Raw genomic sequence first — 27,481 nt, forward strand, 5'->3', positions numbered from 1 at the left:
TCAAGTGACAGTTTTAATGACATAGGAGCTTTACAACATTGACTTGCCAATGCAAAGCTCATTTAAATGCTAAGACTTTGGGATGACACTTGAACTGTTTGGTTCACTTTTAGTTCTGTTTTGTCTTGCTGTCCCATTTCAGACTTTTGAGGACAAAGAACTCAACTTCTTCAGAAGTGGAAATGCCAGGTAGCTTGGTAGCAGGATTGTGGAATATTTGGCTTCATTTTTTCCCTTGCTATTTGGGCTTCGATGGATGATCAGCTCAACATTTTTCAGAATAAGTAGAGGTGGAGAAAGATGCATCTAATCCATTGGATTCTTTCCCTTTTAGGAACTGGCTGTCTGCTGATACTAAAGAAGAGCGTAACCTTTGGATGCAAAAGCTCAACCAAGTCCTTGTTGACCTTCGCATGTGGCAGCCTGATGCCTGCTACAAACCTATTGGAAAGCTTTAAACTCAGGAAGGAAAATATGAAGAAAATATGTATGCAAAAACCCACATGAACTACACAAAAAAAGAACTTAAATGAAAATGTGGGAAGTCCTCTGGGTCACTTATGCTTTAAATTTGAGAGAGTATTTAACATTATACAGGACTATGTTATGCAGTATTTTTATTTCACTTTAAGAATTTTAAAACTTTTACTTCCTAGCTTTTAAGTATGGTAGGAAGCAATTAGCTGTTTCTAAATGTGCTAAATATTTATGTAACTCCTTTTTTGGAAGTCTTTTTTAGCTAAGTACATTCTCTTCTTCAAACAACTAAATTATTGCAGGAAATCACACTTCAGGGCAGGAAGGGGGGGCAAGCTAGTGAAAAAACAAGCTTACTAGATAACTCAGCTGCCTGAAAAAATCAATAGCTCAGAGTTCTCTAACAAGGATGGAGCTGAAGCACAAGACTTAATATTGGAGCATTTGTCAGTTTTTTTGTAACGATCAGGCACAGAAGTTACTAGTAAATTTTATTCTACAACATGCAGTATAGGTATTTCTTGCTTGCACAGTGTCCTTGTCAGAACAAACATGCACAATATATTCATACTTCTGCAATTTCTTATACGAACTTCTATAGATAAGTGCATGGCATGTATACTATATGGTTTACAGGTGTGGAATTATGTGTGCAGTATATTGCACTTTGATAGAAATGAAAGGTCTTGAATATTTTTGTTAGGACTGATATAAAACAAAAAACCAACCAAACAAGTTAGGTTTAGGGTTGTATATGTCAGTATTTCCTGGGACTCATGGTTTGTACAAGCTACAATTCTCCATTTGAGAACCAGGAATAGGTTATAAAAGTGCTTGCCTTTTTTTTTTTTATATATATATAAAACACTACAAAGCTGCTGTGTACCAACTAATACTCTGCTGGCCTAAAGTATGGGTCTTCCTCCCCCTCATAGACATGTCCATAAATGCAAATAAAACCAGTACTTCAGAACCATCATTAAAATGGCAAAACTTCTCAGTTGAAACTTGCAATTTTCACAGCTTTTTGCTGGGCTTAGTGAAATACTATCTCATTACTTCACTATTGCAAATACAATAGTGGAATATTTAAAATTGCTATTGCTGTTATATATTCATACTTGAAACACTAAATTCTGTTAGCTTATACTATTTTCATCCTGCCACTTTTGTACTTGCTTTTAAATCTAGTTTTCTTTTTCTGATGTCTTTAAATGTTTCCAAACTATGTATTGAGATTTATTTTATTCATTTAAAATAAAGAATAAGACACTTTCTGCTTCTTTCATAATGTCATCTATGTGTTTGAGATACTAGTTTGTAGGCTAGAAGAAGAAAAGCTGGACTCCACACAATGTTTAAGAAAGGATTCCATTCAGTATGTGTATCCCAAAATACCACTTGATTTGGGAAGATAATGTGATGCCTCAGGGGTAGCTAGCACCAAACTTTGTAGTGGGAAGCTAGATTGTCCATGGGCAGTTTCCATGAATTGCTTCGTTCATATATGAATGTAGAAGCTGCTAGAGACCAGCAGTTTGTCAAGTATGGAGAGGTGAGATGGTTCCTTTTCTCTTGTGAAAGAGACATGGCAGCAGAGTAGCAATAGACCATGGACAGTGGAACAGCAAATTTCATCTGTGAATACACAGTAGGCTGTCTACTTAAAACTTTGAAGTGGATGTTAATAAAAAAATCATTAAATATAAAATTATGAAATTAATCCATAGAAAGATCTTAAGAATGGAACTGGATATATCTAAGGGAATGACACATTTTTATTTAGTTTAATTAGGCTATTATCCATTGTAGAAACTAATCTGTGTGTGTTCATTGCCCAAGATGAAAAATTATCCTCATCAAGGAAAGGTATAATGTGTAATGGGTGATGTAAGTTAGAAAAGCTGACCTGGATGGTGAGTTCTAGACACAAGCTGTCAGTGGCAGACACATGCTACTGTAGCCAGCAGAAGTGTGTGATGCCAGCTGAGCAGCAAGCCTGCATTTACAGCTTTACTGACTTGCACTGCTGTGTACCTCCTCCCCTCCTGCATGCCCCTGCTCTTTTAAGGGTGAGCTGTGGAAAATTTTTCAAAAATGTTGGCAAACATTTTTTTCCATATTTGTTGGAGATACTTTTTGAAGAGGCCAGATGGTGTGAATTCAATAGCTTCAGGTAGCTATAGATGTTCTATACCTCAAAAATAGTTCCTACTGTCTGATTTCAAACAAAGCTTTTAAGTTTTGTAAAAATCATTTATGAACAGAATAACCTCAAAAAAAACCCTTCCTATTTGCAGTGCATTGGAACTAGCCAGTGACATAATTCTTCCTCTATTCAGGTGCTCTGACTCTCCCCCCAAAAAGACCTTGATATAGACCATTTCTTCTAGAAATCTGTACTGCTATAAAGTTTGAATTTCATGAAGCTACCTAGCTTTCTGACAGAAACTTCTTTTTTTTCCTGCTTATTTCTCTGTTCCCCATGCATTTGTCACATTCAACCAACCTAGGCACCAGGAGATAGTCAAACTAATGGAATAGACTAGGATTCATAGTTTGTTACTGCTTTAGAATAAATAAGCTTTTACAGAAGCATTTCTTTAAATATAGGACATTTATTTTTAGAGTGGTACTGGTAAGCGATGGATGGTTGGGGGTGCAGATCTTCAGCTGTTTTTTGCATTCTTTGAAATAATGGAGAGACACAGTGGTTGTAAAAGCTGACGGCTTAAAAGGCCTGAAATTCATCTTTATTTGCAAATGGTTACTACATTACTTACAAATCAAATTTCTGCATCCAGCCTAATTCTGAACTGCAGAGCTCACCTCTGAGGCATGAGGACATAGGGTTTGGTTAGTGCCTCTTCAGCCAGTCATGAAGTCCCTCAGAGACCCCGTATCATGTATGGAACAATTATACTGGGCAAATCACAGAGCTTTGCTTTGGGATTCAGCTGTGTGGGTTTCAGGTTGTCTTTGAGAAGATGCTGTTCTAATTTTATAAGAAAGCTTTTTTTTTTCCATTGTTCAGAAATTCAAGATGTTCACTAATAAGAAACTCTATAAATGGAAAATGCTTTGCTCTGGGCAATGAAGCTTATTTTAGCTGAGGAAATTTCAGTTTTAGTAGCTTGTAAAACTCCTAATTGGTGTTATTAAATCCCAACCTCAAATGAAATACAATCATTTGCAATGAAATTGCCTGAAAATTTGGCTTCTAAGCACATACTGTTCCCTTCCCCCTTTTAATTGCTACATTTCTGTATTTTGGTGTAGAGGAAATTATCTGATATTCTGTAATTATTGTCTGTGCTGAACTTGGTCTATAGTAAAACCATGTGCATGCACTTGTTTCTGTCCTTGTGCTGTTTTTAATGAAAGATAGGAAGCCTGGAGAGGTAATAAAAAAATAGGTTGAAGGTGTTCTACCTGGCCAGTGTGCATCAAATGTTATGCTGTTTGGTGGAGAGAATGTGTACAGGAAGCAGGTAGATTTCCTTTTCCTTCCAATGCTAAATAGTCTTCCTCAAGCATGCCTCTGTGGAGTTGAAACTATTTCTTGGGAGACTGGATATTTTGGTAACATCTAAACGCCTTGAATGAATTGGGGCCGTATTAGTAAGTATCATTCAATTAAGAAATGTATTCCCTTTTGGTTTCCTAAAGTAGGTGACTTGAATATTTACTTAAATGCTAGCAGTAGTCCCAAATGAATTTCTATCTTAATAAAAGATGCAGTATCAACTGTACTCTAAAAAAAAAGGAAGAGGATCTAGGATAGCAATAATACGGGCTTCAATCAAAATAGCACTAGCCAAGTCATCTTCTGCCTATTCAAAATACTGAGCAGATGCATCTCCTACAGCTGTGGCCAGTGTGCTAAGGTCAATATGCAGCCAGGCCATCTACTTTAGTTTGGACTTCAGCCTAAGAGCTGGCTCATGTGTGATGCAGCCTTAGGCAAGGGATGTGTTCAGAACAAAGAGCAGATTTTGTTGGATTTTAGTCATGGCATGTTAACACTTTCTATTTACCAGATTTTTTTTCCCACCTGTAATTAATGCCATTTTATGCTATCTGATCCCTTCATCACCAGTAAGGCTGTGAGTAGGGTAGAGCTGTCTTGTAATTTTTTAATATTTATTTATTTATTTGCTAAGAGCATTGGATAAGCTAGTGAAAAACTACTAGTAATTCTCAACCTTCAAGTCTGCGTATGAAGTAGAACAGGTAAGGGCTGACCAATATCTTCAGCGATTCCCTGGGTCATGCCTGTAAAAGATACAGGACTGGCTATGTCATATTTGTTAGGAAGCAAGAGAGCAAATATGTACTAAAGGTTGAAAAAGCAACCTGTTTTAAATACATGAAGGGTTTTCAAGCTAATACCTTGTTGGGGGGGGCAGGGAGAGAACCTGTGCTCAGTCAGCCTGCACTAATGCTGCCAGGCAAATCAAAATCCTAGTGCCTTGTTATTCCTGGCACATTTTAATAAGCAAATAGCAGCTAAATAATGTATTGACAGTCAGGGTAATTACATACACACAATTTATAGCAACATAATGAGTTTGGGTTGCCCCCCCCCCCCCCCCCCCATTTTGGGGATCAGATTAACTGTTGAAACACTACAAATGGAAAGCCCAGAAATAATGTTCTGCAGGGGAAAAAAAATAAAATAGAGGTAGGGCTAGGAGTTTGCTATATATAGAAAAAAATTAACAGATTTGCAAACCAGTACAATAAATAGTCTAGCTGGCAGGTATCCTTTGATTTTTATTTTTGTTGCTCCACAGAAAAAGCATAGCCTACTAGTGCAGGTGAGATACAAACCGAAAAGAATGCTGTTGTGTTATGTCTGCTGCTACTGGCTCCGATAACTTGGCCTCCCCCTTTTTTTGTGTGTGTTGTTAATCATCTTGTCTCATGGAATGCACTGGGAAGCATCACTGTAAACCGTGTCAGAGCTCTGGTAGTTTGGAAGTCAGTGTCCACCTTGATCTTTGAATATAGCTTCAATCTGGTCGTTGAATGGATTCTCCCTTCCAAGCACTTGAGGCCATTCATGTAGCACCTTCTGCCAGGTAATTCTTGTTCCAAGGGCTGCAGCAATCTGCAAACAGCACAAATACTATCAAATTCTTGTGCATTTATAATGTAGTTGTTTCATGCCAGCATTTAGGAGACCCTACCATAAAGAAGACTCCCCTGTACAGCCATGTGATGAACTGTAACCTCTAACCAAAGAAAATAACCCACTCCAGCTGCCTGAACGGGGGAAAATCCTTCTGAACAGTAAAAATAATGCAAGGACTGTATATCTGCACCTCCCTGACCAGCCATTTGGTCTAATGATACTTTCCAACCACTTCCTCATGCCTATGATGTCTGGTCTATAAACTTCTACTCAAAAGCCCTAGAGTCTGATTTTTTTTTTCCCCCCTCAAAACATCTTGAAAGTATTTCAAAAGCACTGCTTAGATATAATGCATAAAACTCTTGCAAGTCTGAAGGAATTCATGCTCCTAAATGCCTCTGACACTTCTAATAAATATTCTCTCTGCTATCCTGTAAGGAAATCATGGGTGTTGAGAAAAAGAAGCCCAATTATATTTAGGTTCAAAACTACCCAGTTCTGATGCTCTAAGTTTGTGCCTGCTGCTGGTTGTCTTCAGAGTTTTTTTCCATGAGACCTGTAGAAGTGGTAAAATAGCTTTTCTCCTTGATATTAGAACTGCTCCAGCTTTCATAGAGGTTTTTGCCCTAGAAGTTATGCACCAAAGAGTAACTGTATCTGCTGTATGGCCAGGGTGAAAAACACCAAGTGTAGCAGGAAGGGGAAGAGAGAACAGCCTGATTCTCTTATAACCAAGTTTTCTCATCCTGCTAGCGTGTTTTTGTTTTAACTTCTGACCTACAATTATATTTTGCGTATATGGTAACTTCACTTTCAACCCTAAAACTCACTCTGACGTTGATTGTGATTATGAGGTTTAAATAGAGCTAACAAAGCCTTTTTTTTTTTTAAGGGCCAAGATGGGTTTATGGAATCAAACTATTTGAACACTGTCATTTTGGGCTTTGGGAACAGGCTGGAGCCTTTGGGGAACTTTTAATGCACTTCTTTTTAAACGCTGTGCTTTTGAAAGAAGCTGTAATGAGGGGCCAGGACACAAAAACTTTCTTTTTTTCAGAGCTCATGTACAAAGAGACACATTTGTGGAGTGGAAGCTCTTAGACTCTGGTCACTCAAGGTCTCTTTAAGCTAATGGAGGAATTGGGGCAGGGAGGAGGGATAGGGAAGATGATTGTGCAATAGGGTGTTTTCTCCTGGTCGAAATTTCTAATGTGACCAAATGTGGTTATTCTGAGATACCCTATGGCTGCCAGAGGGCTGCGACCTGTCTCTGTCAGAGTGGTCCATTCTGGCATGGTAGTCTCCAAAACTCCTTCACAAGTCCCTAACCCTTCCGTATGTTTTTTTAGCAGAGTGGGTGGGTGGGTTGGTTGGTTTAAAAAAACCTCTACTATCTTGGCATGGTGCACCCACTGCAAAAGTATCACTGGAGGTATGTTCTACAGTGTTCAGGCTACTGTTGACTGGCAATTTAAGGCATATGTGCTTAGACTGCCCTAAATTATGTAGGTCCTGCTCAGACATCATTTCATGTGGCCCTGATTTCAATAATTTACTCTGGATGAGTAGTGCAGCACAGAGAAGGGTTCATGATTCTAGAAATCACTTTTCTCATAGGTCTCCTTTAAATTCCAAAGCTCTTGTGCTTTGAAACCTGCTACAATTTGTATGTTTTTTGCAATTAATTTTTTGTGAAGACGACAACTCCTAAGAAATTTTTTTTTTTTAAAGGAAATATTACCCATTCCTCATAGAGCTCTGGGTGACTGCAACTGGGAGGTGGCTGTGTTACTTCAGCAGCTTCTGGCTATCTGTTTTCTCCTTCTGCACCAAACTGGCGATGGGCATGCTTCTCAGCAAAGTGTAAATACCCAACTTATCTGATATGCATCACTTCAGGGTTTTCTCTTTTTTTCTGGCTGGAACGTGTTTTGCTATGACTTAAGGAAAAGAACAGGAGAAGCTAATCACACTCAAGCTGTGCTTTCCTGCCTGTACATAATCATTAAGAATCTTCCAAGCGTATCAGGTTCCAGTTTGTGATGCTCAGGGCTTTCGCATTCTCCCTGGTAACTTCATAAAAGCAAGAAATTAAGCTGTTTATGCAGGATCCTGTTGAAAAGCATGGCCCTGTCATCCAAACAAAGTGATCAGCTGTTCTAGAGAGAAGTGATGTCCTTGAAGCCACCTGGCATTCACAAGAATTTGCAGTGAAATTTTGTAGTAAGGAAGAGATGCTGAAGAAAATCCCCGGGCTCCCTCTACAGTCAATTGGAAGAGAAAGTCAGATTTCTTCCAAGGATAACCGAGTTGGACTTCAGGGAATGGCGTCTCAAAGACAGCTCTAGAGGGAACTTAGCAGGACTGAGTGATACGCTTTGCTTTTAGGTGTCAAAAGTAAATGGAGTGAATTTCCTCCACCTACGGCCTGAGCTAGGTGTGTTGGGAAAAAAACCTCATGGAGCCCAGTTTTAGCTTTGAAACTTAAGAGGAATGCAGTTATGCCAAGAATGACTGTTTTGTTTGTAGCCTTCTGTTTTGCAACTTAATAAAAACATGCAGGAAACCCCCTTCCCCGCCAAGAAATTTGCAGTAAGGGAATGTGGTTCTGGGCCTGGCTAAACAAATGAGCACTCCCTTCTTTCAAGGATTTTTTAAATATAAAATACTGCCTGGAGCAGGGACTATGGGGGCTAGTTTTTCCTGCCTGAGTGTGCTAACCTAGCCTTCTTCCAATGCACAAAAAACCAGAATAGCTGCTAATGGGATGGGGGAGTGTTGCCTTTTTCTTATTTCCTTTTCCTTCTCCTTGCAATGATAAGTAAGCAAGCATCAGTTAGGAAGGTTTAATTCCCTCCCACATCTCTCCTGCATGGCTGGGCTGCTGGACTACTGCATATACATGCTGACACCTGCTTCTGCCATTATACCAGCAGATTATTTTTTTTTTATTAAAGAGACAGCAGGTAAACAGCAGGTGAATTCCAGGGGCTGACATTAGACACCGGCTTATCCTGCCCACTGCTGTATCATAATGACTAGGGATCATGGCACACTTCCAGCTCACTATTGGCAGAGAGGAGCACTGCAGTTCTTATATCCCAAACTCCAAAGTTTCTCCACAAGAAGGCAAGAGCTAAAATGTTTGTTTTCTGTGGAGTGTTGCTCAATTAAAAAATTTGTGTATATTTGTCAACTGCTTTGAGATCTTCAGAGACAAAATTCAGTAGAAATGCCCAGCCTCGGTCTTATCTGTTGTATTTATTTGTCAAGCTGTATGTGAGGCGTGGGGAATAGCTGCAGAGATTGAAGCAAGAGCCCCCATTAAGTTGATGAACTGCACGGCATCAATCCTCTCCCAGTAGGCTGTTCTATACGGTATGAAAGCCGTACCTGGCCATAGGCATTCAGGTTGGTACAAAGTAAAACTTTAAATAAAACTAGTATGAGGAGCAAGTGAATTGTTTATCATCTCTCTCAAGCGTACTCTTAAATATCACTCTCTGCTCACACTTCCCCTTCTTTTTAATAAGAGAGCCACTCTTTCGGAGCAGAGTGCTACATCTCAGTCCAAATAGTGGTATGTTGATAACAGACTTCCGTATACTACCAGGAAAAGAAAAATGGATTTAAAGCGGTGGATGTTTGGATAAGGCTAATTAATAAATCCTAGAAGGGCAATAACTCACTTGAAGCAAGGCATATCTACAGCTGGCACCTTGACTGTAAGGGAAAATGTACCTATAAAAGCATTAACGTCATCCTAACAGCAGGAGTGGGAGATCATAAGCACTGCAGGATGCCAGGTCCAGAGGGAGTAAAATATGGCAGCGTTTGGCTGGATCCTGCAGCTCAGCAGTCCGGGGGCTGCATGTAGGTTTGCTGCTACCCTTCAATGCCCTTTTGTAATTTTCTTTTGGCTTAGGCAGGATCCCTTTAAGATAAATACTTGCTGCCTTCAACTTTATTCTACCTTCCAGCTGCTGGTGGGATATGGGATGCGGGCAAGAGCCTGAATGAAAAGCTGTGATCTGGCGAGCTTGGCTCCCATGGTGGCCAGTTGCTGGGGGTTATAAGAAGCCTCAGGCCAGCCTCAGGGTAAGACATAAAAATAATGCAAAGCCCTTTTCTTCTTCACTCCAGGCTCTTCGTATTGCAGTTTCCCCAGATGGCAGGGTTGGGAATGGGGTCCATTTCATCACTGTTTTCACTCTCATTTCATTTGCCAAGTTTTCTCTAATTGCTTCCTTGCAAAAAGCCTGCAGCAAAAAAAAAAATCCAGATACATTTTTCTCCATGTCCCCAGGCTGCGAGCTCATATTTTCATGCAGCTATCTCTTGGTACTGTGTGGTAGCCAGGCAGGAATTTCTGCTATGAAGGAGTCCGTCTTTGAACAGGAGGCTCTTTTGACTTGGCAAGGCTAAGCAAGCCACCATATTGCTCCAGCTGACCAGCACAGGTTGTGTAAAAACTAGCACCTAAAGCACGCGGTTTGCCTTTGGACTTCCCCCTGCAGGTCTCCCCTGGCTGAACTGACAGCACAGTCAACAGGGAAGCTGCCGAAATGTTGGAACCCATCAGTGCTTGCAATGCACACCCATTGAAGTGCTTCTCCAGGAACTGCTCTTTCCCAGCGTGCAAGACAGCATTGCCTCAGGTTACTTGGTGATGGGAGTATGGGAGTGAATATATGGGGGTGTTAGCTCACATTGTAAAAATCAGTCCATAAATTCATTCCGTGCTTTTGAGCAGGGGGAGCTGCCAAGCGGCACTGCTGGTGGCTGGGTGGCATAGCAGGCTTCTTTACACAGCTCCATCATGCTGGGGTGGAAGAGAGCACGCAGCTGGGAGCATGGAGGAAGGCAGTGGTGCCCTAGACGACAGCTTTCTCCAAACTGCTCCACAAAAAACATCACAGAGGAAACATCACTCCTCCTTCTCCCAGCTGCCACCCAGACCTTCACCCCTGGGCAAGGCAGGGATGTTGGGAGTGGAGCTGGCTGCTTGGAGGGCACGTTTCTCTCATAGCAGCAGGTAGCAAGAAATTTCTGGACCTGTTGTTAAGTATATGGGATGGAGAGCAGCCACTGCTGCTGCTCCCAGGCAGAGCCCTCTGGCAGGAAAGGGAAAATCAGCTCTGCTGTCGCTGTCCCTTTCCATCTCGCCCACTTCCTGCAATTTGTCCCCTCGTAGTTTACGCCAGCCTAATTCTTGCTCTGAAGAGTCAAGATTAAAAAGCATGGAAAACAGGAGCGGTCTTTATTTTTGGGACCTGCCCACCACCCCGTGTTGACTTAGCAGTGGGGGGTGACTGTGTCGTGGCCGGCGGGATAGCCCCGGCCAGGCTGTGCCCATTGCTGCTACCGGCTGCATGTGGGGTTTCAGCTTACATGCAGTTTTTCTCAGGGCAGCATGGGGAAGGCTGGCTGCTGCTTTCCTTTGCATACGTGTTTGAAATCTCAAGCTAGTGTATAGAAAAAAACAATTGGCTTTGTTCGTAGCTGATTGCAATGCATGCTTTCTCCACGTGTTTTACAGAGTCCAAAAAAACTGCTTCGAAGTGAATATGGTGGGAACGAGGCAACATCACACTGGGTTATTGAACCCAAGCAAGGCCTTACAGCAGAGCAGCTACTTCTCCTTCCCTTTCATTTATTTCTGACTGTAAACCTTCCCCTGCCACCTGTTCTTGGAGGCCGAGCAAGCAGGAGAAAAATTGTTCCTAATATGTAGCTGCAGAGCATAAAGCAATTTAAATGTATAGCTTCAAAAAGAAAGCTTTGTTCCAGGCTACAGTATGGAAACCCATGGCCTCGGAGGCTGCAGGGCAGGGGCAGGGCTGGAGGGGGCTTTGCACAGGGCTGCATCGCTGCCCTGATCCTGCAAAACTCCCGCGGGTGTTTGAGCAGGCAGGTAGCCAGCCTATGTGGCAAGGATCTGGTTTTGTGGCTTAAGACCTGTTTGGTCAGGGTACTGGTCAATGAGTGAAAGAAAGCAGCAGAAGACCTTGCAGGAGTTAAAGCAGAGTGCAACCAGCTGAAATGGAGATGTCTGCTCTGGGGCTAAAGCCATTGTCTCTTTTTTAAAAGAGAAATCCCCCAAACCTGCATCCCCGTGGCATGCCGAGTGGATGCCTCGGGCAGCAACGGGAGCCAGTGTCCCGCCTGCTCCTGCCCATCTCCTGGGACTGGGTTTTTACCTGGCTGGGGTGGAAGCCATCGACTGGTTCGATCAGCTGCCAGGGCTCACCTCCCATCTTGTGCCACTCCTCGGCCGCTGCGAACAAGGTAAGCAGAGGGGTTATCGCTGGTAAGCACGTAGGCGCCCGCCCGGAGATGTACCCCCCCTCTTCCTCAAAGCGCCGATGGTTTTTTTAAGCACACGACAGCTCTGTGTGATGATTATGATAATTCATATAAAGTTGTCAGAGCCAATATTGTGTACAATCCCCTCTCCTCGGGGCAGTATTTAAGCCTTTATTGTTAATTTTTTTCTCTGTGATATTTATGCAAGGAAGCACTTTGAACATAAATGATTGTAAAACAATTCACTTTCCCTCCCAACTAAGATGCATGCTGTAGCAAGTAAAGCTGTAAATTATTTAACACTGATTTAATACTTTTGCATTTCCCATTTTAGTTGCATCTTCAGCAGTGCAAAAAAATAAAGAGGTAAAGAAAACTGTGCTTTTTAGAGAAAGAGGTGATAATGCCATATTCGCATGGGCTGATGTCTGCAGGAATAGACTGTCGTTTTCAGTTACGTCTCCTCTGAGCGGTCTTTTTCAACTCCAACAAAATAATCTTTTGAATTACATAAGCATGACATTCAATGCAAATGATGCTGTGCTGTAAGCCCCAGAGCCATTAGTGAAGTAAAAAGCTTCCTCTCTTCAAAAGGGCTGTGGAGTGATCAAACATGGGACTAGTGGATATGGCATTAACAGACTGTAAATTCAATAATTTCTTTTATAATGACAGATTAAGAATTCTTAATAACATTATGCAGGCATCCTGTCAGGAGGAAAATGTTCTTCATTCAAGCACCACAGTTTTGACCTAGACTCACCGCTGTTTGTTGGACCCTGTCAAAAAGTGATGTCTGGGTCCCCATACTAACTCTGAATTCACAGAAGGGCAATATTCCCACTTTGACTATAGAGGCCTACTTGAGAAGCTTTAGTCAACACCCCAAGTAACCTGTTTCAAGACACAGGGCTTGAAGCTTTGTTTCAAACTTGCAGTATGTTGGGCACAACACATAGTCACCTTAGATTACACCACGGAGTGCACATATAGATGCACAGAGTGAGCTTGTCTAGCTCCTTATATATGATGTCATACATTGAATACGAAGCTGTGTATTGTGTTTTACTTTGTAGAGGGACTACTGTTCCAGTGCCAGAAATAACAGAGGGGTAAGCAAGATGAGTAAGGTTTATATCAAGATAGGTGAATTTAGACCATTATACTTCACCTCCTCAAATCCTAGAGCAGTTGAACAAATACCTACTGAGTTTGTCTTAGAAGTGGCTATTGCCTTGGCTAGACTAGTCTAGAGCTTGCTTCCATCCACACCAAGAAAAAGCCAGAACAAGCAACCCCTATTCTCTATTTATTGCACTGCTTCTCAAAGGAACCACTAAATTCTTCAGCCAAAGGCAACATCTGAGCTTGAATGTCCATCTAAATCTAGACTAAATGCTAGTATACTCAAATTTTACTCCAAGAAAGCTGGGAGCTGCTACATATGTATATGCCCAGGCCAGCCTGAGATCAATGCACTTATCACAGTATGCAACCACTGCTAAATATTTGATGTCTGGAGACTTTAGGGGAGGATTTGCAGTTGCTTCAGAAAAAGACCAGAAAAATAGGTCAGCAGCCTTAGCTAGCTTTTGAGCACACTCACGAACTGACAGGTTTCCTGATAGCAAGCTCGAATTGTTGGCTCCAGGGCCGCAGGAAACTTTGCAAAGTGTCTTTCAGAGCTGATGTTTGCATGTGCATGTGTGATTTTGTTTACCTCATTTATTTAACGCAATGTAATCAAGAACAGCAAATTATATTAAGATGTTTCTTTTCGTGAAAGCAAATAAATTACCTAAAGTTAGTCATTTAACTTATTAAAGTAAGTTGCCTACCCAGCAGGTAGTTTGTTCCAAATCCTAATGACTTGTTAAATATTAAGTAGCTGAGGCAAAAGCCGCAAATAGACTTGGACATCCTGAAACTCTGTGCTACAGTATCGAACTTGACAGTGGAGCCCATCAATGTGAGATAGTTTTGGACAGAAAGACTCCCTCTCCCATCCTCCCTTCTTTATCTCCTCCTCTGTATGGTCTGCATGAGACCCAGAACAGGCTTTTTGAATTGGGTTATGTAGGATAAAATAAGTTTATGAGTTTTGATAGGATTTGGCTGCAAAATGAGATTTTTGCAATAATCTTAGGTGTTTTGGCAGCTTCATGCTTCCAAGGACAGCCAGGCACTGATGGGGAGAGGCGTTAGAGATGTACACCTTGAAGTATTGCCAGGATGTCTCTGTCCCTTCATGGCTCTAGTTTTAGCTGTCTGCATGCTGAGATTTAAAATATAGTCCCCAGGCAAAATTTTTGCAAGAAGGACCAACATGAAACTACCTCTCTATGGGAATATAAAAACAAGGAAATGCAGGTCAGGGGTTTTTCCCAATTATTATATACTGGTTTTGGTACGTAAAAATTCATGCTATTGGGGAGGGCCCCCAGGTGGCCAGGGCTGGAGCTCCTGCCCCATGAACAGAGGCTGAGGGACGGGCATGGTCCACCCTGGGGAAGAGCCTACGGGAGGTGATGAGGATGGGGCCAGCCTCTTCACAGCACCGCAACAGTGGTTGCAACACAGGAGGTTCAGGCCGGATACAGAGAAAAAGCTGTTTTCCTACTTTCCCATCACTATCTAACTACTTGAATATGTTTCCCACCTCAATTGCTCACCCCATGCTGATTTTTTTTTTTAAAAAGAAAGAGCGAGTGTGTTTCTCCTTGTGATGGAGCTGGGCTGATGCTGGGTGATGCCTCAAGCTGGACCCACATACATCTCACAAGGGAAGCGGAGCTGAGAGGGATCCAGGGACAGGCATCTGTCCCCAGCCCCACAAAGACACTGTCCACTCATGCTCATGGTAACAAGGAAAAGTTTCTGGTTCTTTTATTTTTTTTTTAAGTGTCAGTTGCTAAAGGAAGTGATCTAAGTAATGTGCTTACCTAATGTCACTTAAGATCACAGAAGGATGAGTGTTGTAAGCTCTTCCAGTCAAAAGTTACAGTAGTACGTAGGTACTTAAGGAAGCATAGGAAAGAAGCCAGTTCCTCCTGGGAGAAGCGCTTCTACTTTTGAAAACAGTGAGTTAAGCGAGGGTGGCTGTGTTATTCAGGCTGCAAAACTGGCTGAGAAAAGTTGTCCTTCCTGAGGCACTGCTCATCCCAGAGGAGGCAATATGAAGCCAGGTCAGTGATGTAGTATACTACAGCTCATGAAGACCACCTTCACCATTGCAGATATGCCATCTCCAGCCTAGATGACGTGCTATAAAAGCCGTGCTCAAAAATAAACCCAAATCTTATGGACTGAGATGATAGCTTTGAGATTTGTTTTTTTTCTTCATCAGCCTGAGAAGTTGCTGTGGACAAGCAGGAGGCATTTTTAGCAGAGGCTCATCTGCTGTCCCTGTCCCCTCACCACCAACACCCCCGGTCACCCAAGTGCAAATGGCCAGTGTGCCACACACCAGGGTTGTGGGTGCCAGCAGCTGGGAGCAGCAGGGAGGTTGTGGTCCCCAAGCTGGTGGTGGGGTCTTGTCTTGTCAGAGGTCTGAGGTTACCCCAACCAGGGAAGCTGGGAGATGGTATTAAGGGTCCCCCCTTGGCCCCAGCCCTGCAGGCAGGGTCACCTAGGCTGGCTGGCTATGTTGCCTTTCTCCCAGTACAGAGCTAAAATAGGAGACGCACATTAACAGCCCAGCACTTGACTAAATACTTTGTGAAAAAGACAGGAAAAAAAGCAACTTACTTTGTCTCAGTGGGAAATCCATGTAGAAAATATCAAAGTTGGCAAATTTCTCAGATCTTGCTATTTCTTTCAGGACATTGGAAAGTTGTAAAGCTCTCTGCAAAAAGCAAGCAATTTAATGACGATTCCTTGCTACTCGCGGTGCTTTGCATGGATTCAGCTTTTGTCACTAATGCATGGTCAGGGCTTTGAAAGCTAATGTGGCCCTTTTAGGTGGGGGAAAGGAGGTGACATGAGGTGGTTCATCATAACATAGACTTGCATGAGCACCACCCGCCTTTGGGCTCACCATGCAATACATCATTGCAGGTTGCACTGAGGCCTCAGCTGATGTAATAAGTTTAATACAGCATATGGTTATTTTACTGGCAACCCCTTTTAGTAGTGTCTCTACGCCTATGTCGTGGTTTAACCCCAGCCAGCAACTAAGCACCACGCAGCTGCTCACTCACTCCCCCCCATCCAGTGGGATGGGGGAGGAAATCAGGAAAAGAAGTAAAACTCGTGGGTTGAGATAAGAACAGTTTTATAGAACAGAAAAGAAGAAACTAATAATGATAATGATAACACTAATAAAATGACAACAGTAGTAATAAAAGGATTGAAATGTAAAAATGATGCGCAGGGCAATTGCTCACCACCCGCCGACCGACACCCAGCCAGTCCCCGAGCGGCGAATCCCTGCCCCCCACTTCCCAGTTCCTAAACTAGATGGGACGTCCCATGGTATGGAATACACTGTTGGCCAGTTTGGGTCAGGTGCCCTGGCTGGGCATGAGAAGCTGAAAAATCCTTGACTCTAGTCTAAACACTACTGAGCAACAACTGAAAACATCAGTGTTATCAACATTCTTCTCATACTGAACTCAAAACATAGCACTGTACCAGCTACTAGGAAGACAGTTAACTCTATCCCAGCTGAAACCAGGACAGCCTATATAAATATTCTGAATTTCTTGGTTTGAGAGGCCTCTTGACAAGTGGCAGCCCAGTCATTTCCATTCCTCTTACAGAAAACTGAAACTTTTCGTACAGGAAAAATGGTCTCGTTTCCCATTACTCTTCCCACTACTGCTTATCTAGCCAGACCAAATTCTGCTCTTACTTTCAGCAGAGTAATTTACCTCCATTGAGCATCTACCTAACTGATATATCCAATGTGATTTCTACAGCTGTAACAGAGATCAGGATCTCGTAAATATTTAAATTGTGCAGTTTGGATAATAACATAGACAATTAGTTTCAGACAGGGGCTCAGAAAGAAGATTAATTCATACCCTGCAGACATATGAATTGTTCATGGACAGAAGTTACGTGTACTGTATGTTCTGTATTGTTGGTACAAATATATAAGCTGCAATCCTGCAAAGATTTAGGAATGTGCTTAACTGCCTTTTCTGAAGCCAAGAGGGACAGGACATAAAACGAATCACATATGTAAGGCTTGGTGAAATTAAGGCCATATATTTTGTTTAGTGAATGCAAACATCAATACAACTATACACAGAGATGACACCTTTGATGATATTTGGTTACTGGCTCTTTTACATGGCTGCAGGGGGGTGCTGGGATTAAAAATCAGCTTGTACCGTAAGGGAACAAATGGCTGATATTATATGACATTCACTTCTGCAGCCAGATTTTTAGGATGAGTTTTAAGACATTTCTTTTCTGTCTGTTCCCATTCCTGCACTGAGCCTGGATGCTTCTTGGTCACACCATCTGGTGATTAAGTCCACAGAAATGTGTCTGAGGAAGATTAACACAAATCCCAAATGAAGACAGGGTAAGGCTCTTGCTCTCGGGGCCTGCTCCTGCTGCCAGCAAAATCTATGCAGTTGGTTTTTCGTACTCAGAACTACTTGATTCACAAGCCTTTTCTTTCTTATCAGGTACATTTTCTCCTCAAAGAACATGAACTTGAACAGTTTTGTCTCGGGGAGATTGCATGCTTTCAGAATAAATTTGGTCAGCTGAGAGGCTGGAAAAGTAACACATTTACAAATGCCTTAACTTAACCATGCTGCCTCCCAGAACCTGAGAGGTGTTTGAAAGGATGGGTGCGGATGTTCCCCCATCTTCTCCCTGCCTTTTTGGAAGAAAAAAGTGTACTGATGTCTTGCCTTTGAGATATTAGGCTTATATCCTCAGACACAGGGACAAACTGGAAGAGCATCTGTGCAAGAGAATGGTCCCATCGGAGCCTTGTTGAGACTTACCTCTGAGGTCAAATTCCTGAGGGTCTCGTTGGGGGTCAGCCAGCCGCTGCAGGGGCTCACCTGGGCAGGCACAGGGAGGGGAGCTTCAGCAGCGGGCTGAGAGGAAAGGGGGGCTCATAAGCTATAGCCAGAGACCTTACCTGGAGGCAGTCGAGGAAAGAATAAATTTGACTGTACGTGATGTCCCTGTTCAGCTGCCCTGCAAAGCACAGAGAGGGAAACTTCACGTGCCTGATGGCCAAATGTAACTTCATTTTGCAGGTCTGTGTGTTCCCACACATTAGACCCCTCAGTGAGGAGAGGAACCCTGGGAGCACCACCACCCCCTGCCCAGGTTACCCTCCCACCACCAGAACCAGGGTGCGACAGAGGTGGCACTGATGCATTCTTCCCGTTAAGGCACCCATGTCCCCATAGCACGCAGAGCTGCATTTGCTTCTCCTGCATCCCTCTCCATCCTTTCACGGGTGATTCGTCTTGCACACAGAGTTAGTCATCACAGCCTGCGCCAATCTCCAAAGTGCGTGACTGATATTTTATCCATTAACTTGTCTCTCACCCTCCAAACAAATGCAGGGGTTGCAAAGCTGAAGGGAAGATTGAAGGTGCCTGTGTATACTCTTGAGTTTCGCATTTACCTCGGAGAGGTTAGCCTTAAAAGGGAGGAACAATTTTGCTGTCATGGAGGAAAGTAGGTATGCTTGTGTGGGTGAGCAAATTCAAGCACCAAGTCAAACACCCTGCTGACAGTCCCTAAAATTCACTGCAGTAAGCAATAGCCTGGCTTGCCAAGAAAATGACCCATTTTCTCCACCTTTTTGCTTCTTTGGTAGCTACAACCAAGATGGAAGTTAAATGGCCACTCAGTTCTCTGAGTTGGTAGCACATTGATCATCCTGTCAGGCTTTGGGGTTTTTTTGCAGCACTGAAATATGCAATTTTTGTTGTTGTTTTGGGAACTGCAAAGTATGATCTTTCCCAAGTGAAATGGGTTCCTCAGGTTGCTTTGCAGCAACTCCCCCATATAGATGTGATTCCGGCCTACCTCATGGCTACCCATCACCCAGCAGCAGTACCAGCTGCCTGGGGAGCAAAAGATGGGGAGGTCAAAGATCTAGTGTCACTCCCGGATATTGGGGGTGTCCCAGACCCATGTAGCCTGAAAGATCGGGTCCTGCAATGGGCTGTCAGGGGGACCAGGTATTCGGCAGAAAGCCATACCAACATCTGGTTGCACCTGACTGGCAGCCAAGTGGGGAAACCTGCTCGCAACCCATCGGAGAATCTGCCAGAAGTGATCTCTTGCTGCAAAATGTGTTGCTTAGGATTAATTGGGTCCCTCCAAGGCAAATCAGCCCCTCTGAAAAATTTCCAGCTGGTCCTATAGCTAATCACTCCTGATTTGGCTTGTGCCAAAAAATGCTACATGTTGTCTCTGATAATTAGATATCCAGTAGAGGAACCGTCCCTGTGATAAACATACACTCAAGGAATGAAATGTGTTTATATGACTAAAAAATAATCATCACAGGCTCCCCCTGCCCTGAAAGGGACAAGAATTTTCTTGTATTTTTCTTTTTTCTGTTTTCATTGGTAGTAGTATGATGCTTATTAGAGAAAAATGTAACAAGGTCTCAGGAATAGAAATGGAGACCTCAGACTTCCTGAGAAAAGGCAAGTACTTCTGAGGGGTAAAATAACCCATAGTAGATAACGCAGAAGCTGTGGGGCCACTGGCCATGACTGGGGAACCTTGGGGAAACCACGGCACAGAGTCTGCTGAAAGCTCTAGTACCCAGTGGTTGCCAAAACCATCTGAAGATGTAATCTGCTTTTTAAATGATGTGATTTAGCTTCTCTCTCTCTTTGCTGATGAGAACTACGATGACAAGAACTTTCCATTGCTCAGATGCAAAAGAGATTCCTTTTTACCCAAATTCAAATAAGAGCATGCTTTTGGTCTAAAATTTGGCAGCAGAATGTCCACGATGGTTCCTTGTACACAGTCTTGACTGGAGTACAAGGGACTTACTTTAGCTGTTTGTATAAAAACTTTCTTTGCTACCTGCATAAAGTATTTCACCTTCTTTATCCACTGTGGGGTGGCACGAACTTGTAGAGAAGGCGTTCTGCAACCAACTTCCAAGCTTCCCCACCCCACAACCTCCCACATCCCCAGGGAAATGTTTCCACACTGATCCCACAGGCACAGCTGTCGGACTAACCAAGGATGGACATCACATGTCATTGCATATGAATGCAGCCCCCTGTGATGATGTTCCTCCTTGCTGCTTGGCACAGGATGAAGCCAAGGAGCAAGTGGTCTGTTAATGGTCAGACATACAGTTTCATGCACGCTCTGAGATGACAGGCTCCCAAAGGCAGCCTCCAAATCTCTGAAAACACTGCCCCAAAGCACCTTACAGCAACTGCAGTCTGAGGAAAAGCCCCAAAAGATGCCTGCAGATGGTGTGAGGTTTCAATTGTCACACCTGTAGGTAGCATAAGAGGTGGCAGGCACCCAGCGCTGGCAGAAAATTTATATCTCTAATATCTAATGAGTGTTTCACACCTCCCTGACCTAATCTTCTGTCCTGGTCCACATCCAGTTTTACCAAGACATCCACCAGTCAGTGAGTGGTGTTCACCAGACATCCAGCTCCACCTGTAACAACAACCAGGATGAAGTACAGGCAGGCTGGCCACAATTTTGGGCCAATGCTGAGGCAAAACAGCTTGTTTCCACATCCACAGCATGTGTTGAGCCTGGTTTGGAGCTGAGTGGGTCCAGCTGGTGTGGAGCTGGAGGGGGAACCAGGCAGGATAGGGGTCTGCCCTCTCACTGCCCTGTCCTGCAGTGGGGATGGTAAGCTGGCTCTCCTATTTCTACTGCACAGCCAGTATCTGTCTCATATTTCTCACTTCTCCATTCTGTCAGGTTTGCTTGAAATTGTCAATAGATTCATAAATTATTTAGGGAGACAAGGCAACACGAGCAGCAGATGATAATCAGGAGGAACCCCGCAACATCTCATATTTACCTAGAGGATGGTATCTGTCATGCAGGTTATCCCAGAGAAAGCGGCCATCTACCAGGCCTGTTAAAATCACATGGCTGCCCTTTGGAAGACGGGAGTCCAGATATCGCAGAGCTTGCATCACGTTGGAGAGCATTTCTTTGGGTGTAGTCATGTGAGCCAGCGTGTCACGGTTCCTGCAGAAGAAGAGGATGCCAACAGAGCTTTCTGTCAGGTAATACTGTGCCCCCCAAAAGGCACCTGAAACAGTGGCATTTTCTCCTTTGCTGCTCTTCCACATTAAGTTAGCTAAATAAAACCTTATAAAAATGATGCGATGTGTTTTAGTCTCTCACTGTTATTGCCAAAATCAGAAGCGATATAGAAACCTCCTTTGGTGTAATCCTTTTCCCTACTAAAAACAGACAGATGCATCCTTTTTTAATAGAGTGGCTTCCTGCTGTGGGTTAAGCCCAGTGGGCAGCTAAGCATCACACAGCCGCTTGCTCGCTTCCTCTCCACCTCCAGTGAGATGGAGGGAAGAGGAAAGAAAGAGTAAAAGCAAGAAAACTTGGGGGTCAAGATAAAAAAACCCAAACGTTATTGTTCAACAAGCAAAGGAGAAGAGAGAAAGCAAGCAAAAGAAGTGATGCAAAGGCAATCACTCATCACTTCCCATGGGTAGACTGATGCCCAACCAGGCAGCCAGTGCCTGAGCAAAAGATGGCTAATGCCCTCCTAAAATCCCCTCCTCTCCCTTTTTATTGCTAAGCATGATGCAGGGTGCTGCTGCACCTGGTTAAGAACATCCGTGATTCGGCTCTGAACCAGGGGAAACAGTGCTGCTCCACACACATGGCTTCAGGGTGCGGGATGCCCTACAGATGGGTGGAAGGAGGGCTTCTTTCCCATGGTTTGCTCTCTGGAGCTTACATTCAACACACTCTTTGATTATGCCAGGTAGAAATACCTATGGTAGCTTTATCTCTCACATGTCCTATGCCTCTTACTACAGCTCTGCAGGAGGGCAGGAGACCAGCAAGGGGTCTGGACAAATGTGGGAGACTGGAGGGAGGAGGCCAAAGGGAGGAGATATTTAAGATAAAATAGTCGTCAGAAACGTTCATGAGGGTATGGGAGCTGCGTCAGTGTTCCGCATGGACTGAACACCCACATTTTGTGGCTCACTGGCAGGCCTGAACATCTTTGAGCCAGAGTCCCAGGCTCAGGTTTATCCTTTGCCTCTTACATTTAGCTGTAAATGCCACAGCGGCAGAAAAACCAAAATCCTGAAGTTGAAATAAATTTCAACTTATATAAGAAAAACAAACAAGCAAAACCACTCCAGGCTGCCTAAAGAACACTGCTCTAATTATGTTATTAAAACAACTACTTTATTGGAGAAAAAGTGTTCACTTGCTCTCCCCATGAGAGCTATCACCACGCTCTCATGGTGCATGTGTCCGTAACAGGGACTATGAGCAAGCGGGTGAACACAGCCCCAAGGAGTCCATCCCATCCCAGCAAGAAAGGACCTGCAGGTCTCTGGCACAGGGGGAGACCCTAGCTCTGGCAACACCTGGGAGGCAGAGGAGGGTCAGCTTGGGGTAGAAGCCTCTCGTTGTCTGGAGATGACTCATTGCCGTCTCTTAGAGCAGTCAGTGGGATGGAAAGAAGGATGCCATTGCATCTTCCACAAACCCCAGGCAGCTCCAGGGTGATCTGGGTCCCTTTGCGGCACACGGAGCAGAGCATGTAAATCCATAAGTTGCCTTTCTTGAATTATGAAAGACAATAAAGCCATGTGTTTGCAACATAAGCTCTTAAAAGAGCCCCCAGAAATAGCAGCAAGGGCACCATAGCCAGGATTTGGAGCACATCTATGTGTGCAGCCATGCATGGCATGGGCCATGTACCTTGGGAAGCAGCTCTCATGATAGTTTTGGTCCTGCCTTGGTGGTGCAGCTCAGCTGGACCAAGGCTTTCAGAGAGAAAGCCGCAACACCCGCTGAGGAGCTGATCTCGTTGCTCAAGAAGAAAGACAGAGGATGTCCTTCCAAGTAGTGCATGAGGTTGCACTAATGTCCATCCTTATTGTTTTAGCGGTTACCATATTTTCACCTCGTGGGCTTGTAGGGAAGCAATCAGCTTAGCAGTAAGGAGGCTCCATCCATGGGAATGTCCTATAATCTCTTTCATGGCTTCCCACCGGTAAGAGAAGGACACACTTGATGCTTGCAGTGCTGAGTGAGCTACTGGAGAATCAGGTAAGATTTCTTGTCAGTGACCATAGAAGCAGGAGATTTCAAAAGGGTTGTCTCAAGGCATTAGGAATGTTTGTGCTTGGGCGGGGGAGGTGGGGGTCGGTGGGGTGGGTGGTGGTGCTGAGTCCCGTGTGGGAGAACCGCGTTTCCTGGCAAGAATGTGGGATTCTTCAGTGGGCTGCATTTTGCACACAAAATAATTAGACGAGTTCCCTGGGCCCAGAAATTTATCTTAATACAGTATGTGCTGCTGAAGCATTCGAGACTTTCTGGTTAGGGAGAACTGAAAAACAGCATTAAGATTCAGGCTTATCCTTGTGAGTGACAGCCACCCAAGCAAGGTACTTTCAAGATAAGACTGTGGTTTTGCCCTTAAATTACTTATTTTTGCCTACAGGTGTTGCAGCACTTGATTTCAAAATACTGCTCTGATGTAAGGCCTCTCCTGCAAGTAAACACATCAGTGTGAGCTGAAATTAATGACATTCATAACTCCACTTTCTCTTGTCATTCTCTGCTGAAGTAATGCAGATATTTCAGTGCATTTCTTCACATTTCTTTTCTGAGCCAGGCTATGAAATTAAAACCGACCAAGAAGCAAGCCATCTTGTAGGCATGTTTGTTTTGGGCTCTGCCATAAGAACTTTAAGGTGTCTGGGTGAGCACCGGGGACCTCACACGGTCGCCCTGGGAGGCAGCAGCCAGGGATGGCCTCTGCCTACCTGGGATCTCTGGAAGCTGATGTTGGCCATGGTTCATCATGTCAGAGCATAGCAAGCGGACATTAATGTTAGGATTCTTGCTGCTTTGAATCTGGGTATTTTGGGGAGCACACCCTGCTCCCCTAGAATACATGAATACACAGTAATACCCTTGGATGTGCACACAGCTGCTGGATGTCCTAACAGTACGGGTACCCCAGCTGTGCACGCATATACCACAGAGGGATCAGACAGCCTCATGTAATTTGTGTGAAGCTTTTGCAGCTCTCCTTTGCCACAGAGACCTCCTCCAGTCCCTTATAAGAGGGTCTGGCATAGTCCAAACACAACTCTTCACCCTCCTTCTGCACAAGTTTCATGGGCCTGACCTGCCACATTCTGCAGGGCAGTGATTCCCCTGTCCCCGTGACCCCAATCCAAATAAATAACCCCCCCAGCCAATGTTTCAGCCATACGCCTGCTTTCTAGCCACATGCTGTTACATGCCCAGCGTTTGGGCCACTAGCACATGGGCCCAGCTGGTGAGCGAGCACACCACATGCACGTACTCACACATGCTACGTGCACGTACACGCAGAGCTGGATCCACAGTGCAGGAGTTCATCTCCAGCTCATCGCAGAGGGGCCGTATGCCTGGGACACGAGGACTAGAGGTGTTGCACGCTCACATACTATTTTTAGGGCTGAAGGGGTGCAGCCGCACTTTGGTCACGGTAGCCTTACAATAAGGGAACATTATGCTCTCGCTGGTGCCAGTGTTGCTTTGTACAAGTTCCCTTCCTGGAGGCTTCCTGCTCACCCTGCTTTGCTGCTGTCACCTTTCTGTTTGTTGCAGATGCCATAACTGCAAAGCTGGGAAAGAGAGCCTGGAGAAATGGTGCCTTACCCCAAACGCAACTAATACGTGCAAAAACTGTACAGCATTTGAGACTGCTGGTGCTCATTATTTTCTTGTCTGAATTTTTTTTGTTCCAGGTCTGTGTGTCGCACATGGTGTCCCACACTTACACCTCAGTGGGCTGAGAGATACTGTTGCCATCTGTCTTTATTTTTCTAACCCCCCTCTTTGGACACCACAATGTGGAGACTACTGGGAACAGGTAACACAGGCTGCCAATTCCGTTATCTTTCTCCTCTGCAAACATCCACATTACTCATTGCCCCGCTCTTCATATGGGATGAAATACTAGCATTTTAACAACGCTTTGGCTAAAAGAGCTGTGTCTCCGGTGTGCTTAGCACACTGCTTTCTCCTGAAGGTAAAATACAGGATAAGACCAGAAAGGCTCTATTACTGCAGTTTAAAGCTGTCCTTGAAGAGGTTTTTATTTGTCAAGCCCTAGGTTTGAAGTCAAGCCCATTGGATGCTCTGCATCCTCTGTAACCTCTGTGGGTACATCAGAACCAGGGCAGCTACACACAGTGACTGGACGCTGAAAAAATCTCTCTCCACTGTACATCCCACTCGATGGAAACAGCATGGAAACAGCATGTTGCTACAGAAGCTGCAGTGTCTTTCCTTGCTGGAGTCACAGGGATCACTACAGCCTGATAGCCTCTTTTGATGCTGCAAATGTTTTGGAAAGAAACAGACAGTAGAGAGAATTTGAGCAGACAAAAGTGTCTCTGCCAGGTAATGGATGCTGGGATAAAAAGACAGCAGAGTTTCAAGTAATGAATACTGTTTTCGAACATACAAATGGGCGAGGCAAGGCCAAAATGGTTTAAATTTGTGGAAAACTTCTTTTTGCTTCAGGCAAGAATAGAAAGCAGCGTTAGAGACAGGGAACGTGAAAGGACTAACCTGCAGAATGAGGAATAAAACAAAGAACAAAGAGGTGCTTTTAGCAAAGCTAGTAAAACAGCAGAATGGAAATATGTACACAACAGAGCCTGGGCCAAGCCTAGGAGAAGACACCTCAAAAGTCTCTCCAGCAGGAGTCACAGACTTCAGCAAAGGCACTGTTTGGGTTGGGGGGGGCTCATCATCCTTGGGGTGGTTGTAATGATACCTCCATAAACTTCTCAATAAACAGATGCCCAGGACAGTCTTGTCAGCAAGCTGCAGGAGGTCCATGACTGTTTTTCCCACTCAGTCGAAGGTTGATGGCGTTACTTTTGAGGGTTTGTGTGTCCTTCCCGTAACAGGAGGGTGGTGCTGAGGGCAGGTTTGGCAGTTCTGGGCAGAGGCACAGAGAGAGCATGAGCACCAGAAGAAGATGCCAAGGGTGAGCATTTCATGGAAGGCTGTTTCTGTGTGCTGCTCGCATGCAGCCAGGGAGATGGTGGTGCCAGGGAAGGACCTAAAAGGTGGCCCCTGTGGTCCCACTTCTGCCCTGGCTGAGGGGTCCCAGGTGCTGGAGCACAACACTTGACGTGCAAAGTTTGAACCCCAACACTTGCTGTTAGGCAAAGTTTTAGGAGAGCAAAGCCAGGATATTTTAATGGCAAAGTCTGACAGCCTGCATCATAGCTCCAACTTCATTATACAACCTGCAGGTGAGACTTTTCAAAAGCTTTGGAAAGGGCCTTTGCTGAGTGTGCGTCATTTATTAAAATGAGTGTTTTGAAAGTCTCCGCATCAGTCAGATTTACTTCTTCTGCTTGAAAGAAAACCTGAAGATTCATCATGGTGAAAATAATGACACACTGACAACAGCACTTGGACCACCTGCAAAACCAAAACTGCAGTATGGATGTGCTGTGCATTGGCCTGGTTGCAAGGTGTTTCCCGCTTTCCCGCTACCGGGAGAAAGGGAAGCATCCGACTAGTGACCTCTTGGCATCCTTGTGAGCATTGCTAATGGAAAGTGCCAGAACTATTAGTTTTGAAAGCTTTGGTTCATTCTCCTGCTGAGCTTATGACGCGAATAAAGCCAGAAAGACAAAACACCTCGTCAGGAGAGCACAGCAAAGACTGCAGGCAGTGTGCAGCAGAGGCAGGGTGAAAATAGACCTCAACAGGGAGGGGACTATGTTGTCATTCTTCAGAAAAGGTAAACCAGCCATGCTCTACCTCCTGACAGGAGGTGACACACTGGGTAGGACAGATATACATGCTTTTAAACTCTTTTTTTTTCCACTCCTGTTGTTGTTATACTTCATTTCATCTGCTAAGCTAGAAATATTCAACTTCAGACATGCCATTGGTCACTTTATTACTGGCTTGTAAAAGAAAGAAAGAAAGACAAGCTCCAAATGAGGACTGGTGGGTGGTTAAGACAAATACAGGTAAGGCAACAACCAGTATTTTCAGCAGAAAAATAAGAATAAAGCACAGACCAATAGCAAAGAAAAATGCTATCACGGGGAAGTGCAAAGCAATGAGACTTGAATGCCCAAGCAGCCAGCAGTACTCTAAAGAAGTCAAGTTTATGATACTACAAATGTTAACTTGGTTTACACCTTACCCATTGCAGACATCATTCCCAATCGTAGCATAGATAACTATGGCTGGATTGTCCAACAGCTGGCTTCTGGCCAAGCTAAAAGATAAATACACAGCTGTATTAGTGGGGAAATACGTTCTCAGTGTCTGAACCACACACCGTGCTTGTATGAGATCACATTTGGAAGTAGCCTGTTTAGATTT

The 27,481-nt window shown here is 44.0% G+C and overlaps 2 protein-coding genes across 7 annotated transcripts in view; one reads left to right on the forward strand and one right to left on the reverse strand.

Annotated features, from left to right (window-relative positions):
• Positions 1-3,827, forward strand: part of ANLN (anillin, actin binding protein) — a 33,311-nt gene extending 29,484 nt beyond the window's left edge. For both annotated transcript variants that reach the window (XM_069809421.1, XM_069809429.1), the window contains one exon: positions 335-3,827. In XM_069809421.1, coding sequence (XP_069665522.1) covers positions 335-458 — 124 coding nt within the window. In that variant the 3' untranslated portion in view covers positions 459-3,827. The remainder of the gene's footprint in view (positions 1-334) is intronic.
• A 1,399-nt stretch (positions 3,828-5,226) lies between these two features.
• AOAH (acyloxyacyl hydrolase) overlaps positions 5,227-27,481 on the reverse strand; it is an 81,128-nt gene continuing 58,873 nt past the window's right edge. For 2 of the 5 annotated variants that reach the window (XM_069809442.1, XM_069809476.1), the window contains 7 exons: positions 27,300-27,374; positions 20,928-21,100; positions 18,027-18,085; positions 17,887-17,946; positions 15,668-15,764; positions 11,815-11,891; positions 5,227-5,590 (listed from right to left, as the gene is read on the reverse strand). In XM_069809442.1, the coding sequence (XP_069665543.1) occupies positions 5,462-5,590; positions 11,815-11,891; positions 15,668-15,764; positions 17,887-17,946; positions 18,027-18,085; positions 20,928-21,100; positions 27,300-27,374 (670 nt within the window). In that variant the 3' untranslated portion in view covers positions 5,227-5,461. The other 3 variants (XM_069809459.1, XM_069809469.1, XM_069809451.1) reach the window with 3 other exon arrangements.

This window comes from Haliaeetus albicilla, chromosome 2 (assembly GCF_947461875.1).
Source record: "Haliaeetus albicilla chromosome 2, bHalAlb1.1, whole genome shotgun sequence".
In the NCBI taxonomy this organism is placed as follows: domain Eukaryota; kingdom Metazoa; phylum Chordata; class Aves; order Accipitriformes; family Accipitridae; genus Haliaeetus; species Haliaeetus albicilla.